At 41.9% G+C, this 17,753-nt stretch overlaps 1 protein-coding gene across 3 annotated transcripts in view; it reads right to left on the bottom strand.

Annotated features, from left to right (window-relative positions):
• The window catches only part of LOC140727522 (bromodomain and WD repeat-containing protein 1-like), a 150,396-nt gene that overhangs the window by 35,097 nt on the left and 97,546 nt on the right, over window positions 1-17,753 (bottom strand). For all 3 annotated transcript variants that reach the window (XM_073044923.1, XM_073044924.1, XM_073044925.1), the window contains 6 exons: window positions 15,819-15,999; window positions 14,084-14,200; window positions 8,013-8,120; window positions 3,845-3,969; window positions 2,746-2,828; window positions 1,872-1,983 (listed from right to left, as the gene is read on the bottom strand). In XM_073044923.1, coding sequence (XP_072901024.1) covers window positions 1,872-1,983; window positions 2,746-2,828; window positions 3,845-3,969; window positions 8,013-8,120; window positions 14,084-14,200; window positions 15,819-15,999 — 726 coding nt within the window. The remainder of the gene's footprint in view (window positions 1-1,871; window positions 1,984-2,745; window positions 2,829-3,844; window positions 3,970-8,012; window positions 8,121-14,083; window positions 14,201-15,818; window positions 16,000-17,753) is intronic.

Below are 17,753 nucleotides of genomic sequence, written 5' to 3'. Positions count from 1 at the left end.
GCAACAGTACCTCCTCACTGTTGGATGGATAGGAGAGATCATTAACAATGTTAAGGGCCCTGAGTACACGACACAACTGATGAATATCTTTGGTGGGTGGAAGTAAGATCCCAATGATCCTCTCAACAGTCACTGCAATACTTTGTAGGGACTTGTGCTTTGCAGTTCTCATACCAGATGGTGATGCCACTGGTCAGGACACTCTCAATGGTGCTCCTGTAAAAATTAATTAGAATGAGGTGGTGGTGCGCCTCACTTGCCTCAATCTCAAGAAGTGAAGATTCTGCTGTGCTTCTTGACAAAAAAGGTAGTGTTGTGCAACCAGGTGAGATTGCCTGTTATGTGCAGTGAACAGTGGTCAGCCTCCAACTTCCTAAAGTCCACAATCATCACTTTGTTCTTGTCCACAGAGACTCAAGTTGTTGTGCTCGCACCATTCTACAAGCTGCTCTAACTCTTCTCTGTACGCCATTTCATCATGGCTGAAGAAGACAACCACTGTTGTGTTGTCAGTGAATTTAATGATTCAGTTTAAACTGAATCTAGCAATGCAGTCATATGTCAGCAGTGTGAACAGCAGTGGACTGAGCACGGAGTCTTAGGACTGTTGGTGCTCACTGTGATAGAGCTAGAAATGTTTTTGTCAATGAATGATGGACTGGCTTTTCTGTCAATAAGTCTAAGATCCAGTTACTAAGAGAGGTGTTGACACCCAAAGAGAACAGGTTACCCACCAGCTTCTGAGAAATAATCATATTAAATGCTAAGCTGAAATTGATAGACAGCAATCTGGCATATTAGACGGCAATTTCCAGGTGGGTCAGATGGCAAAGATTATGGCATCAGTGGACCAATTCACGCAATAAGTGAACTGGAAAGGATCCAATAGAACAGGAAGATGGGATGTAATGCGACCCATAACCACTGCTCAAAGTATTCATTACTGTTGAGGTCAGAGCCACTGAGAAAGGTTACTGTCACTCTCTTGGGCACTGGGATGATGGTGGCCACCTTAAAGCCCAAGTGGGTCAGAGAGATGTTGAAGAGGACTGTTATAACCTCTGATAACTGGGCCGCACAGCCCCTCAGCACCCAACCAAGCATGTTATCTGACCCCGCAGCTTTATATGGGTTGACCCTAGCTAAGGTCTTCCTTACATCAGCTGCAGCCAGACAGAGTGCCTGCTCATAAGGGGGAGGGGAGCCTTCCTCACCACCACATCGTTCCGTGCACCAAACCTACCACAAAAGATATTCAGCCTTTCAGGAAGAGAAGCTTCATTGTTGTTGACTCAGAGTGGACTTGTCGTCTGTTATGGTTTGAATGCCCTGCCATATGCACTTCATGTCTCTGGTGTCACAGAAATGGCTGTATATTATCTGAGAATAATTCCATTTTGACTTTCTGATGGCGCGGGAAAGCACAGTTCTTGCTGACCTGAGAGCTGTCTTATCCCCCGATGTGAAGGCAGCATCCTGATGTCTGAGCTGTGTCCAGACCTCTGCTGTCAGCCACAATGATTGTCGCAGGTGGGGAGAAGTGAGCAAAACAGGATAACTGGGATAGGAGGTTGCTTTGCCATTGAGTGCATATAGCAAGTGTACAACTTCTGGGCAATTCATCCTTCTTTATTAATTATCTACAATTCAAAGGTACTATTTCTTGAAATTAAACTTTAGGAACCAACTGCTCACTATAACTTTAACATTTCCTATTCTGAGGATTATTTTGAATTATGATTTTTATTTTTGTAAAGGCTTTATCAGAAAACTTTCACAATGATACACTTGTTACTATAGATTAAAACCTTTTGAGCTTACACTTAACAGGAATGGGCTTTGGAGTTCATATATGGTTTCTTCCAACTTACCAAACAGTGTAACACTGGAAATGACTATCTGGATATGTTGCCTGGAATGGCTCCTGACTCAATGCTGTCCCAAACCACCAAGCATCATCTATTATAGATCGGAATTTGTCATCTGAGGCAACAAAATAATGAATCGTTAAAGCAAGAAATCTTAAAATAAGGTGATAAACAGAACAGCTTTCAGTACAGATCCAGAGCTTGCCTAAAAGCATACAATTAGATTCCAATGGGAGCAGAACCCAGCAATTTCCACAAACCATTGTTCTATTCAAAAGTAGCTGAGATTTGGTCCAAGTTTATTAGAAGATAGAAGAGGCCAAGTGCTTAAAGATACGCGAACTGAATTTCATTTCTGCATTATATATTCAACAGATTCCATTAAAATATGATACATAACTTGAGAATACGTGTTAAAATAGGTTTTGCTAACTCTAATTAATCACGTTCTAAGTAGCCTAATGGTTCAATGTTTGACACATTACATTATAATTCCCACACTTGGTCCGAGCTTCACGACTTCCATCACAGAAATATTGCACAATTAACAATGATTTAAATGCCAAGTGGATTCACTAACATGCCACAACTGCAATTGTAAGGGCTTCTGAAAAGTAGAATACAAAAGGCCTGAAGATCACAGATTGCCTCAGTTCATTTCCTAACAAAGTAGCCTTTGAAGACGTGCATACATAAGGACAATTGGGGGCTAGTGTGGAATTGGTCTTTCATATGACAGCTGTAGAAGAATTTTTAAGAAGAATTACAATTGGAGAAAGGAATGAATAAAACTTGGGAAAAACAGAAAAAGATAGAAGTACTTAGTTAGCATTTATGGAGAAAGACATAATTATTGATATTAATAAATAAGACTTACTTGCTTTCCAATTCCTTTTTCTTGCTTCATCATAAAATTGACGTAAAACAAGAAAATCTATCACATCTGGCATGTCATGGTACCTGGAATATAAAATATCTATTCTCCAATTTGCAGTATTTAGATTCACTGAGAGATTAATGTATAATTTTATATATTCCCAGGCAATGATACAGTGGTATAATTAACCATATTGGAATTCTTAGAGGTTATAATATGTTACAAACAAATCATAAGAAGAATACAAAGAACTTTTTTGTTAAATCTGACTTACATGAATCTCAATGCACCTACAGATAGAAACATATACCATATCCCTAAACAACAATATTTCATAACTGTAGTAAGCCCAGTATTAAAAAGAATCTATATTGTACAGAAAATAGTGATATTTAGACAACCTAAATAAATGAACAGTTGAAAATAACTTATTGTCATTGACTCCAAAAAAACAACCCTATAATAAGCATCATATGAGATAGCATATTTTAAATAAATGAAAGCTAAGTCAAACACAGAGCTTTTTTTAATACTGAAAACTTGAAAATATAAAATATTGGAAATTTCAAAGTTTGACTGTAAAGAAATGCAGAGAGTACATGGGAAAATATTGACAGGTAAAATATATATATGGAGGACTGGATTAACTATGAAAAGTGTATATTGAACATATTAAAGGAAATATTCTGAGTAAACGTTCTATATACCTTCACAAACATAGATGGCAAAGAGAGACAAGGAGTTTAACCTAGAAGGAGAAATGCTGGTGGAGTTTATCCTGTTTCAAAGTAAATAAATTACTAGGCAACTGAAATTTATCCCAAGGCCATTAAGTGTAACAAGAGAAGAAATAGCAGAGCCTCTGACCATCATCTTAGACACATTTGTGAAAACAGAGAGCAGAGAAACTATAGAAGAGGCAGAGACAGATTCATAATGAGAGGGAGGCCAAATAAGGTTGGGAACTAATATTGTAATCTTCTCAATTTGTTTTAGTGAGAGCCTTATTTGTGATATTAATTTCAGAAATACAGTCAAATAAATTCATGTATAAATTGTTAAAGGCAATTAATCAAGAGAACAAATATGGATAACATACTTAACTGAAAATGATTTGTCCATAATTTTGCCTGTTTCATGGTCTATGAAGGCAAGCTTGAGGCAGCATAGTGTAGGAGGGCCAACTTCATATTTTAACCCAACAATTTTCAAAAATTCCTGATCCTATATAAAATAGAAATAATGTCATAAAAGTCCCAACTGCTCAAATCCTAGAAAGTACATAGTCATAAGTTCACGACTTCCCAGCACCAATCAATACCAAACTAGAATTTTCCAATTACTATGGAAAGTATATATTGGACATATTAAGGATGATAAACACAGAATGGAAGGGGTTATATTTGAATGCACTCAATGTATGGAATAAGGTAGATGAATCTGTAGCACAGTTAGTGATTGGCAGGTATGACATTGTGAGCATCACTGAGTTGTGGCTGAAGGAAAGTTATAGGTGAGAGCTTAACATCCAAGGATACACATTTATCAAAAGGGCAGACAGATAAGCAGAGGGATTGGGGTGGCTCCATTGGTAAAAATATGAAATGAAATCCTTAGAAAGAGGTGACATGGGATCAAAAGTATAAAATCGTTGTGGGTAGAGCTAAGAAATTGCAAGGGTAAAAAGACCCTGATGGAAATTATATACAGGCCAAACAGCAGCAAAGAGATGGGCTACAAATTACAACAGGAGATAGAATAGACATTACAAAAGGAAAATGTAATGATACTCATAGGGGATTTCAAGAACAGGTGGACTGGCAAAATCAGGTTGGTGTTGGATCCCAAGGGGGGAAAACTTGAAGAATGCCTACAAGATGGTTTTTTTGAGCAGCTCGAAGTTGAGCACACCAGAGCATCAGCTATACTGGATTAGGTGTTCTGCAATTTAATGGAAATTGATTAGAGAGCTTAAAGTAAAGGAACTCTTAGGAGACCAATGATCATAATATGATAGAATTCATCCTGCAATTTGAGAAGGAGAATCTGAAAACAAATGTATCAGTATTGCAGTGGAGTAAAGGGAATTACAGAGGCATGAAAGAGATGCTGGCCAAAGCTGATTGGAAGATGACTCTAGCAAGAATGACGACAGAGGCTAGAGTTGCTGGCAGTAATTCAGAAGGCACAGGATAGATACATTGCAATGAAGTAGTAATATTCTAAAGGCAGGATGACACCATTGTACCTGACAAGAAAAGTCAAAGCCAACATAAAAGCCAAAAGGAAAGCATATAATAAAGCAAAAATTAGTGGTAAGTTAGAGAATTGGGAAGTTGTTAAAGACCAACAGAAAACAACTTAAAATCATTAAGGAGGAAAAGATGCAAAATGAAGGTAATCTAGCCAAAAATATTGAAGAGGACACCAAACATTTCTTCACATATAAAAAGAGTAAAAAAACAAACAAGGTTGGATATCATGCCACTGGAAAATGATGCTGGAGAGGTAGTAAGGAGTAAAGGAAATGGCAAACAAACTGACTAAGTACATTGCATCAGTCTTTACTATGGAAGACACGAGAAGTATGTCAGAAGTTTGAAAGTGTCAGGAGGCAGAAATGAATGAAGTTGCCTTTACTAGGGAAAAGGCTCTTGGGAAACTCAAATGTCTGAAGGCTGGTTCAGATTGACTACACCCCAGGGTCCTGAAAGAGGTGGTTGAAGAGATTATGGAGGCATTAGTGAGTCAATAGATTTTGGCATGGTTCCGGAGGAGTAGAAAATTGCAAATGTCACTCCACTCTTCAAGAAGGGAGACAGAAATTATGGGTCAGTTGGTCTGGTTCTGGTACTTCACGGCACATGATAAAATAGGCTGTAGTCAGCATGGTTTCCTTAAGGGAAATCTTACCTGACAAATCTGTTAGAATTCTTTTGTTATGAGTGCTGAACAGACCTGATGGAAATGGGGTGAAGAATTAACCATTTCCCCTCCCTCCCCCTTTGAGAACTATGAACTATTGCTATTGCTATGCTGCTAATGAGAGAGAGAGATGAAGCACAGAGGCAGGGACATCTGCTACAGATAAGAGAGAGAGAGAGGGAGGGAGACATTTGATTTATGTATTATGACTTCCTGGATTGTTTACCTTTCGCTGCAAGGATGTTACTTTGCTTGTTAACATTCCTAAGGAGACAGCAGGAGTGGCCTGATTTGATTGACATGGCCATTTTGAGTTGATGGATGGCTGATACCCCGTCAGTGGGGATAAAAGACAGGTGTGGGGAGACACCCGAGACACACCAGTGGACACTGACCCTGTGTTGTGCACCCACAGGAAGGTGGGGGCTTCGTGGACCAAATCAGGAGATCGGTCAATAAAGCTCACAGTGTGACGGCAGGGCCGGTGGGGACTTGTGTGTGTGTCCACTCATGCCAGAGTGACAAGTCCACCAGAGAAGAACGGTCTGGCCGAGAACGGAGGGTCATAACCGAATGACCACAATAGTACGACGGAATCAGAATACAACAGAAGGTTTGCTGGCTGCAGCTGCTCAATCTCTTGCTCGCTCTCTCTCTCCCCCCAACGATTGCAACACAACCACAACTACCTCAGCACACAAGAACTGAACTGAACTCCATATTCCCTTATGACAATTCATTTACCCCTAGACATTGATAGAGCTTGTTTATTATTGTTGATTATTATTCCTGCACTTCTATGTTTATTATTGCTAACCTGTTTTATATGTATATTTGCATTTTTGATATTGTATTGCGTAGTTTACTAATAAACATCTTTAATTTTTGGTACCACCAGACTCCAATGGATTCTTCTATTTCTGCTGGTCTGTAAACCCAGTTACGGGGTACGTAACACTTTAAAGAAATCACATGCAGGATAGACAAAGGAAAATTGATGGACGTTGTGTACTTGGATTTTCAGAAAGACTATGACAAGTTGCCACACATGAGACTGCTTAACAAGCTATGAGCACATGGAATTACAGGAACGATACTAGCATGGACAGAACACTAGCTGATTGGTATCAGGCAAACATTGGGAATAAAGGGAGCCTTTTCTGGTTGGCTGCCAGTGACTTGTGTTCCACAGGGGTCTGTGTCAGGACCAACACTTTTTATGTTATATGTCAATGATTTGGATGACGGAATTGATGGGTTTGTGGCAAGTTTGTGGACAATACAAAGACAAGTGGAGGGGCAGGGAGGCTCGAGAAGACTCGGACAGATTAGGAGAATGAGCAAAGAAGAGGCAGATGGAATATTGTGTCAGTAAGTACATGGTCATGCACTTTGGTAGCAGAAGTAAAAGTGTAGACTATTTTCCTAATGAAGAGAAAATTTAAAAATCAAAGGTGCCAAAGAACTATGGAGTCCTCTTGCAGGATTCCCTCAAGGTTCATTTGCAGGTTGAGTCAGTGATGAGGAAGGCAAATGCAACGTTAGCATTCATTTTGAGAGACTAGAATACAAAAGCAAGGATATAATGTTGAGGATTTATAAGGCAGTGGAAGGACTCAGAGCATTGTAAGCAGTTTTGGAATACTTATCTAAGAAAGGGTGCATAGACATTGGAGAGAGTTCAGAGCAAGTTCTTGAGAATGATTCCGGGAATTAAAGTCTTACCATATGAGGACCAATTGAGGGCTCTGGGCCTGTACTCACTGGAATTCAGAAGAATGAGACGGGATCTAATTGAAACCTATCTAGTGTTGGAAGGCCTTAATACAGTGGATATGGAGAGGATTCCTTTGGTGGGGGAGCCTAAGACCAGAGGACACAACATCAGAATAGAGGGACTTGCGTTTAGAACAGAGATGAGGAGATATTCCTTTAGCCAGAGGGTGATAAGTCTTATTGCACTTATGTGGAACTTATTGCCACAGGGTGGCTGTGGAGGACAAGCAGAGGTTAATAGATACTTAATTAGTCAGGGCATGAAATGATACGGCGAGAAAGCAGGAGATTGGGGCTGAGAGGGAAAATGGATCAACTGTGATGAAATGGCTGAGCAGGCTCAACGGGCCAAATAGCCCAATTCTGCTCCTATATCTTATGGTCTTTGGTCACATCAATAACAGGAAAACTAACCAAAGCACTTCTTGTAACAGAGGGCCTTCAGCTTTGAAAGTTAATAAAAAGATTATGGAAATACAACACAGTAACCACTGAAACTCCACAAATTAAATGACTCACATACTTGTGGAAATAAAATTTGACTCAATTCAAATTTTCAGTATTACCCTAAGTTCCATCTTGTGCCATGGCTGTTTGCGTTTACTGATGGTGTATATTTTAGCCTTTTTAACAGCTTCAACATAAGCTTCATGACCTTGCCGAAAGTAGACAACCTGTTAAAACAAATACATCCAATAATGTTCAACGTACAAAGTATTACAAAATTTTCAAAGTAAATAATTTCCCAGGTAATTTGATGGAAGATATTGTATTTCAGAAAGAGACACACCAATTGTTTCCTGAAAATTAAATCATTAATAGAATCTATCAATTCATGGCACACTTTATAGTGTTCCTGTCAAGGGATTGAACATTTTCATTTTAAAGGATGTTGAGGACTAAAAGGACACACATTATGATGAATGTTAATCGCGTTAATTAACAAAAATCAGCTTATTGGACCAGAAGGGCCAGTTCCACAGTATCTCTAAACAAATCAAATTTTAAAAAATAAAATTAAATTCTGAAAACAAAAATGAGAAAAAATTTAAGTTGAGTAGCATCTGCAGAAGAAAAGAAATTGTCAACATTAGCAGAGAGGGAAGATGGCCAGTATTAAGAACAAAGGAGCTAGGTGGTGTAGCAAGACAGGAGTCCAAAGTTATTGGCGGCTGGAGAGGAATGAAGGATGATATATAGATTGAGCCAGGGAAGTGACAGAAGAGATGGCGTTAAAAGACTGAAGCAAGATGGAAGAAAAGGAGCGTGAAGGTGGAGGCAGCTGCCGAAAAGCGATAAGGAATACAAAGGCTACTGTTCAGTGTGCTTGATTGCCTTATCCATATCTTTGATCACTCAGTGGCCAATTCATTTGGTAGACCAGCAGACCTGCTCATTAATCTAATATCTAATCAGACAATCATGTGGCAGTAATTCAATGCATAAAAGCATGCATTCATGATCAGAGGTTCAGTTCTTGTTCAGACCAAACATCAGAATGGGGAAGAAATGTGATTCAAAAGATTTTTCACCATCAAATCATGACACCAAGATTGGAGGTGTAGTTGACAGCGAGGCCATCGACCCTGGCGGCAGGATCTGGACCAGCTAGAAAGACTGGAGAAGCAAGGACCAATGTTTCCAGGAGATTGTAAGAGTCTGGGATACATTGCTTAAAAGGGGAATAGAGGCAGGAATAGTCAACACGTTTAAGCAGTTCCTGGATGTATACTTGGAAGAACTGTGACCTGCAGTACTGTGGATCAAGTGCTAGAAGGGAGGGTAAAATTGTATCTTTCTCATCATGGGCACAGATATAACTGCCATGACTTGACAAAACACTTGAAACAAATATTATTATTAAACACTGAGCAGAAATAAAGATATTTAAAAACAAATGTACCTTTTGCTTGCAACACACACCAAATGCTATAGGAATGCAGCAGATCAGGCAGCATCTTTGGAAATGAATAAACAGTCCAAGTTTTGGGTCAAAACCCTTGATCAGGATTGCAAAAGTAGGGGGAAGAAGCCTGAATGAGAAGGTGGCAGGAAGAGCAAAAGTACAAGCTTGTAAGAGATTGGGGTTGGGGGGTGGATGAAGTAAGAATCCAAGTAAAGAAGGTAAAGGGCTGGAAAAGGAATCTGATACGAAGGAATATCAACCATGAGAGAAACAGGAGGAGAAGGGGCACCAGGGGAGGTGATAGGCAGGTGAGAAGATGAGAGTTAAGAGGGGATTCATCATCTTCCAACCCTATGTCACCTCTTTCTAATGATTTGATTTCATACTTACCAACAGAGCAACACTACCCCCTTGCCTTCCTGCCTATCCTTTTGATAACAATGTATGCCCTTGGATATTGAGCTCCCAGCTATGATCTTTCAGCCATAGTTCCTACATCATACTTGCCAATCTGCAACTATGCTGCAAGTTCACCTTCTTCCACACACTGCGCAAATTCAGATACACCACCTTCAGTCCTGTTTTCACCCTTTTCAATTTTGTTGCACCATGCTCAACCTTGTGATTCCTAACTTTGTCTGAGGTCTTAGCAAAATCTGCTTTCACAACCTCTCCATTAATTGTTCTGACACTCAGTTTCCCATCACCTTGCAACTTTAGTTTAAACCCAACATGCAGCATTAACAAATCTTCCCACTAGGATATTAGTCCCCCTCCAGTTCAGATGCAAACCCTCCCCTTCTGTACAGGTCCTACCTTCCCTGAAAGAGAAACTAGTGATACAAAACATCTTATGCCATCCCTCCTACACCACATCCTTAGTCACATATTAAACTGTATAATCTTCCTAGTATTAGGCTCACTAGCACATGGCACAGGTAGCATCCCGAGATCACAACCCTGGAGGTCCTGCCCTTTAACTTAGCACCTAACTCCTTGTGCAGCACCTCATCACTCATACTTCTTGTGTCACTGGTACCTACATGGACCACAACTTCTTGCTTTTCACTCTCCCACTGAAGAATGCTGAGTAATTGATCTGAGAAACCCCAGATCCTGGAACCTGGGAGGCAACATACCATCCGGGAATCTCGTTTTCACCCACAGAATCCTCCTGTCCATTCTCCGAACTAACAAATCCCCTATCAGCAGAGCATGCCTCTACTTCCCACTTCCCATCTGAGTCACAGAGGAAGACTCAATGTCAGAGACCTGACCACTGTGACTCTCTTCTGTTAGGTTATCTTTCCCCCCCCCCCCCCCCCACAAAACAGTATCCAAAGTGATATATCTGTTGTTTAGGGGGTTGGCTGCAGGGGTACTTTGCACTGGCTCCTTAACCCCTTTCCCCTTCCGGTCACCCAGTTTCCTGTGTCCTACACCTTGGATGTAATTACCTCTTGATATGTCCTACCTATCACTTCAGCCTCCCAAATGATACTGAGTTAAACATAGAAACACAGAAAACATACAGCACAAAACTGTGCCGAACATGTCCTTACCTTAGAACTACCTAGGCTTTACCCATAGCCCTCTATTTTTCTGAGCTCCATGTACCCATCCAGGAGTCTCTTAAAAAGACCGTATTGTTTCTGCCTCCAACACCGCCACTGGCAGCTCATTCCACACACTCACCACTCTTTGCGTAAAAAACTTAACCCTGACATCTCCTCTGTACTTACTTCCAAGCACCTTAAAACTATGTCCTCTCGTGCTAGCCATTTCAGCCCTGGGGAAAAGCCTCTGACGATCCACACGATCAATGCCTCTCATTATCTTGTATACCTCTATCATTGTAACCTCTGACAGCCCTCCACACTATCCACAACACCCCCAACCTTTGTCATCAGCAAATTTACTAACCTCTCCCTCTACTTCCTCATCCAGGTCATTTACAAAAATCACAACAAGTAGGGGTCCCAGAATAGATCCCTGAGGCACACCACTGGTCACCGGCCTCCATGCAGAATATGAACCATCTACAAACACTCTTTGCCTTCGGTGGGCAAGCCAGTTCTGGATCCACGTAGCAATGTCCCTTTGGATCCCATGTCTCCTTATTTTCTCAATAAGCCTTGCATGGGATACCTTATCAAATGCCTTGCTGAAATCCATATACACTACATCTACTGCTCTACCTTCATCAATGTGCTTAATCACATCCTCAAAAAATTCTATCAGGCACGTAAGGCATGACCTGCCTTTGACAAAGCCATGCTGACTATTCCTAATCATATTATGCCTCTCCAAATGTTCATAAATCCTGCCTCAGGATCTTCTCCATCAATTTACCAACCACTGAAGTAAGACTCACTGGCCTATAATTTACTGGGCTATTCCTACTCTCTTTCTTGAATGGGAAACATCCGCAACCCTCCAATCCTCCGGAACCTCTCCCATCCTCATTGATGATGCAAAGATCATTATCAGAGGCTGAGCGATTTCCTCCTCGCTTCCCACAGTAGCCTGGGGTACATCCTATCCAGTCCCAGAGACTTATCCAACGATGCTTCCCAAAACCTCAAACACATCCTCTTTCTTAATGTCTATGTGCTCAAGCTTTTCAGTCCGCTCTGTTCATCCCTACAATTGCCAAGGTTCTATTCCATAGTGAATACTGAAGCAAAGTATTCACTAAGTACCTCTGCCATTTCCTTTGGTTCCATATACACTTTTCCATTGTCACATTTGATTGGTCCTATTCTCTCACGTCTTACCCTCTTGCTCTTCACATACTTGTAGAATGCCCTGAGGTTTTCCTTAATCTTGTCAGCCAACGCCTACTCATGGCCCCTTCTGGCTCTCCTAATTTCATTCTTAAGCTCCTTCCTGCTAGCTTTATAATCTTCTAGATTCCTATCATTACCTAGTTTTTTGAACCTTTCGTAAGCTCTTCTTTTCTTTTTAACTACATTTACAACAGCCTTTGTGTACCACAGATTTTGTACCCTACCATCCTTTTCCATGTCTCATTGGAACGTACCTACTCATAACCCCACACAAATATCCCCTGAACATTTGCTAAATTTCTTCCGTACGTTTCCCTGAGAACATCTGTTTCCCATTTATGCTTCTAAGTTCCTGATAGCCTCATAGTTCCCCTAACTTGTCTGTTCCTATCCCTCTCCAATGCTATAGTAAAGGAGATAGAATTGTGATCACTATCTCCAAAGTGCTCTCCCACTGAGAGACCTGACACCTGACCAGTTTCATTTCCCAATAACCAGATCAAGTACAGCCTCTCCTCTTGTAGGGTTATCTACATATTGTGAGAAGAATCCTTCCTGAACACACGTAACAAGCTCCACCACATCAAAACCCCTCAACTCTACGTAGATGCCAATCAATATTTGGGAATTTAAAATCTCCCACAACAACCTTGTTATTATTACTCCTTTCCAGAATCTGTCTCCCTATCTGCTCCTCAACGTCCCTGTTACTATTGGGTGGTCTATAAAAAACACTCAGAGTTATTGACCCTTTCCTATTCCTAACTTACACCGACAGAGACTCCGTAGACAACCCCTCTGTGACTTCCTCTATGAATTCACCCAGTACCAGCTCCAACTCCTTAACATAGTTAGTCAGAAGCTGCAGCTGTATGCACTGCTAGTAGTTGTACGGTCAGGGACACTGGAGATCTCCCTGCCTTTCCACATCCTGTAAGAGGAACATTACACTATCCTGCCTGTCATCTCTACCTCGGTGAAGCCTTGAAGAGGTAAAGCCTTAAGATCACCATTCTGACTATGTCCACTCAGACACAGCCACTGTGCTTGGCCCTGCCTTCCTTTAATTTGCTCTTACCAATTAATCCCAAATACTGATTGATTGTTGGTCAAAGTTCTATTACATTGCCACTAACCGCTCCTACCTTTTATCCTCAGGCAGTGGACCTGATTGAAGTCCCCTCCTCTCCAAACTTCCAATATCTGGATTAGCCACTGTTGAAAGGAATATGAGGTGTTGCCCTCCAACCTGAGAATGGCCTCATCATGGTAGTAGAGGAGGCAATGGATAGAAATAATAGGAATGGGGATTTAAATTAAAATGGTTAGCTACTGAGAAATTCTGCTTTTCACAGATGGAGTAAAAATGCTTGACAAAGAGGTCCCCCAATCTACATCAGATCTTACCAATGCAGAGGCCGCATAGGGAGCATTGTATACAATAGATGAAGTGTTGCCTTACCTGGAAGGACTGTTTGGGGCCCAGAATGGAGGCAAGGGAGTAGGTAAACGGGCAGGTGTAGCCCATCTTCCACTTGCAGAGATAAGTGCCAGGAATGAGATTAGTGGGGAGGGATGAATGGACAAGAGAATCATGGGGGGAGTGATTCCTGCAGAAAGTGAAGAGTGGACAGAGGTAAAGATGAGTTTTGTACTTTGATCCTGTTGAAGATGGAAGTTGTAGAGAACCATGTGCTGAATGTAGAGCCTTATCAGGTGGTGGTGGATGATGACAAGATGAACTCTATCCCTGCTAAGGCAGCAGGAAGATGGGGTGAGGGCAGACATTCAGGAAATGGAGGAGATGTAGGTGAGCATCCATGTTGGAGGAAGGGAAGCTCCGTTCTAAGCAAATAAAAAAAGATGACGGAGACTGCATTTAAGATTGCCATGGACAAATCTTGATTACAGTCTTGTTTTTTCTGGATGCTATCATCCCTACCTCATCTCCCATTTGTGGAACATAAGGTGATCTGCGCGGCACAGTGTCAGTAATCCACTTTGGTGGATGCCATTCCTCTAACATTGAACCATCACTAGTTGATAGAAGATTTGGTTTCTGCATTACAAGGACAAATACAAATCATATTATTAGAAACATGTTTAATTAGCAAACTAAACAATCTTCTAAATGCAATAATGATTATGAACTTGCTGTCTATAAATTTGCTGACGACACAAAATTATTGGTAGAATCTCAGATGGTGATGCGAGGGCGTACAGAAGTGAGATATGTCAACTAGTAGAGTGGTGTTGCAGCAACAACATGACACTCAACATCAGTAAGAAGAAAGAGCTGTTTGTGGACTTCCAGAAGGGCAAGATGAAGGACCACATACCAATCCTCATAGAGGGATCAGAAGTTGAGAGAGTGAGCAGCTTCAAGTTCCTGGGTATCAAGATCTCTGAGGATCTAACCTGGACCCAACATATCAATGCAGTTATAAAGAAGGTAAGACAGCAGCTATGCTTCATTAGTTTGAAGAGGTTCAACAAATACACTCAAAAACTTCTATTAGATGTACTGTAGAGAGCATTCTGACAGACTGCATCACTGTCTGGTATGGGGGGGGGCTACTGCACAGGACTGAAAGTCGATGCAGAGGGTTGTAAATTTAGTCAGCTCCATCTTGGGTACTAGCCTACAAAGTACCCAGGATATCTTCAAGAAATAGTATCTTAGAAAGGCAGCGTTCATTATTAAGGACCTTCAGCATCCACAGCATGCCCTTTTCTCACTGTTCCCATCAGGTAGGAGTTACAGAAGCCTGAAGGGACACACTCAGCGATTTGGGAACAGCCTCTTTCCCTCTGCCATCGATTCCTAAATGGACATTGAACCCTTGGACACTACCACACTTTTTTTAATACATAGTATTTCTGTTTTTGCATGATTTTTAATCTATTCAATATATGTACACTGCAATTGATTTATTTATTATTATTATTATTTTATTTTGGGTTTTTTCCTTCTATATTATGTATTGCATTGAACTGCTGGTACTGCTAAGTTAACAAAGCTCACAGCACATGCCAGTGATAATAAACCTGATTCTGATTCTGAAATATTAGTTTAGTAATAGATTTTTATATACTGCCATGGTAATAACAATTACGACATTACATAGCCATTAATGGATGTAGGTAGAGCAGCATCAGAAAGATAGATTCAGTTTAAAGTACTCATTGGCATATACATTTTTGGTTCCTTCAATATAATGAGGAAGAACTCGTGTTAACACAAAAACAAAGACAAATTAGGAGTAGACCACTTGGTCCATCAAGCCTACTCCTCCATCCCATAAGATCATGGCTGTTCCGATTATGACAGATTTGGATTATTGTCTATCCTTGATTACCTTTCTTCCTTTTGTTGTTCCACTCCATGAAAATATTCCCATTCATATTCAAACTATTTCAATTGAATTTCCATAATGTACAATATGTTTGCTCAAATATTTTCATTGGCATGATGCCCTTAGAAATGCTAACTAAGTGACTGCATGTCACTTTAACTATAATGCAGGAGCATCAAGCTACTCATCACTCTCAGCATAGCAGTAATATCATATCAGTTTCGTGCCTGCCCTGGCTTACGTTGCCAATACAGAAAATGTTATTCTTTCTTTAAATGCTGGGGAACTTTTTTTTTTAAACCCACAATGAGTTGCTGCTACCTTTCGTGGTCTTCCTTTGGGTTTCTTTATCTTTTTAGTCCAAAGTTCATTGGCTTTATCATCATGTTCATCATCGGAGCTACTCAGTAAGCGTGGAGCTCGCCGCCTGCTTGGTCTTTTGGGTGGCTGAAGATTATTTCCTGCATTCATTGTCCAGTCTGAATAATCACTGGATGAATCACTAAACACAAAACAAAAGAAAATTAAATTCATGTTCATTGGAGATGTCTGGTATTTAAGCATTCCTTTTGAAAGGCATAAATGACACAATTACATAGTTTTTTTTCTGCTTATGAAAGTGGAAATATGAAGCAATATAATTTCCTTATGACTTTTTTTTTCAAAGCTGACTTCATGGTAGGTTTATTTTGTGTTTATATGTCTTCCAGTCTAAATGAAAGCTTCCTGATAAATCACGTATTAAGTGTATTGTGGTGACCCACTTTCTGCGCAGGCGAACCGGCTCACAAATAGCCAGCGCGCGGGGAGAGACTTTGGTAATACACCTCTGACATCATTTCCACCCGGAGAGGGCGGGCGCTAGGGATTAAATGCCAGCGCCGCGAAGTTTGAATAAACTAGTCTCAAAACGACTTACCGACTGCGTGTCGTTATCTCAGCGCTGTGTGTAGTACATCGCTACATTGGTGACCCCGACAGTCCAAACGGGATTTGGACCAAAGATGACCGACTCTTCATCTGATCACGCAGTTTCCCTAAAACTGCCGACTTTCTGGACGCTGCGACCACACGTGTGGTTTAGTCAAGCAGAAGCCCAGTTCCAGATTCGGCAGATCTCTTCTGATTCCAAGCGTTACTATCACATGGTGAGCGCCCTTGACCAGGAGACGGCCGCCCAGGTTGCAGATTTCATACAGTCACCCCCGGAAGAAGGCAAATATGAAGCATTCAAAGCGCTGCTCATTGAGACCTTTGGCCTCTCACGGCATGAGCGAGGTGCCCACCTGCTTCACCTGGACGGTTTGGGAGACAGACTGGCGTCAGCATTGATAAACGAGATGCTGTCCCTGGCTGACGGACATAAGCCCTGCCTCATGTTCGAGCAAGCGTTCCTAGAGCAACTGCCCGAGGACATACATCTGATTTCAGCGACCCCCGGAAGCTGGCGGCCCAGGCAGATGTGCTGTGGAAAGCCAAGAGGGAGAGCGTGGCGTCCGTCGGTCAGGTTATCAGGCCACGCGCCCAACAGCGGACCAGACCAGGCCCGGCAGTGGGGCACACACAACACAAAGGCAGGAGTGAGGAGGCCAGTGAACAGTGGTGTTTCTACCACCAGCAGTGGGGTACAAAAGCCCGCCGTTGTTGCCCGCCCTGCAAGGGCCAGCTGCCGCTAATGACTATGGCGGCTGGCCACCAGGACAGCCTCTTGTACGCCTGGGGGAAACAGTCGAGAGAAACAGTCGGGACGCCGCTTCTTGGTCGACACCGGAGCGGAGATCAGCATCTTGCCCCCGACGGAGTACAACACCCGCAACAGGAAGCCAGGACCCAAGCTGAGGGCCGCAAACGGCAGCACGATACAGACCTACGGCACCCGCACAGTGCAGCTGCAGTTCGGCGCCAGCCAGTTCACGTGGGACTTCACACTGGCCGCCGTGGCCCAACCACTCCTGGGGGTGGACTTCTTGCGAGCTCACAGCCTGCTGGTCGACTTGCGAGGGAAAAGACTTGTACATGCCGAGACTTTCCAGAGACATTCTCCCTGGGTGAAGCCAAGTTGCTGGCCCCGCACCTGGACTCCATCACACTGTCGGACAACAAATTCACCAGAATCCTGGTGGACTTTCCATCGATTCTGGCACTGCAGTTCACGGCAGCCATGCCCAGACACAGGGTACAGCACCACATCCCGACCCAGGGACCACCCCTCCACACCCGCGCACGAAGGCTCCCCCCGGAAAAGCTCTGCCTAGC

This window comes from Hemitrygon akajei, chromosome 5 (genome assembly GCF_048418815.1).
Source record: "Hemitrygon akajei chromosome 5, sHemAka1.3, whole genome shotgun sequence".
NCBI classification, from domain to species: Eukaryota; Metazoa; Chordata; class Chondrichthyes; order Myliobatiformes; family Dasyatidae; genus Hemitrygon; species Hemitrygon akajei.
This window is presented reverse-complemented; position numbering and strand designations above follow the sequence as displayed.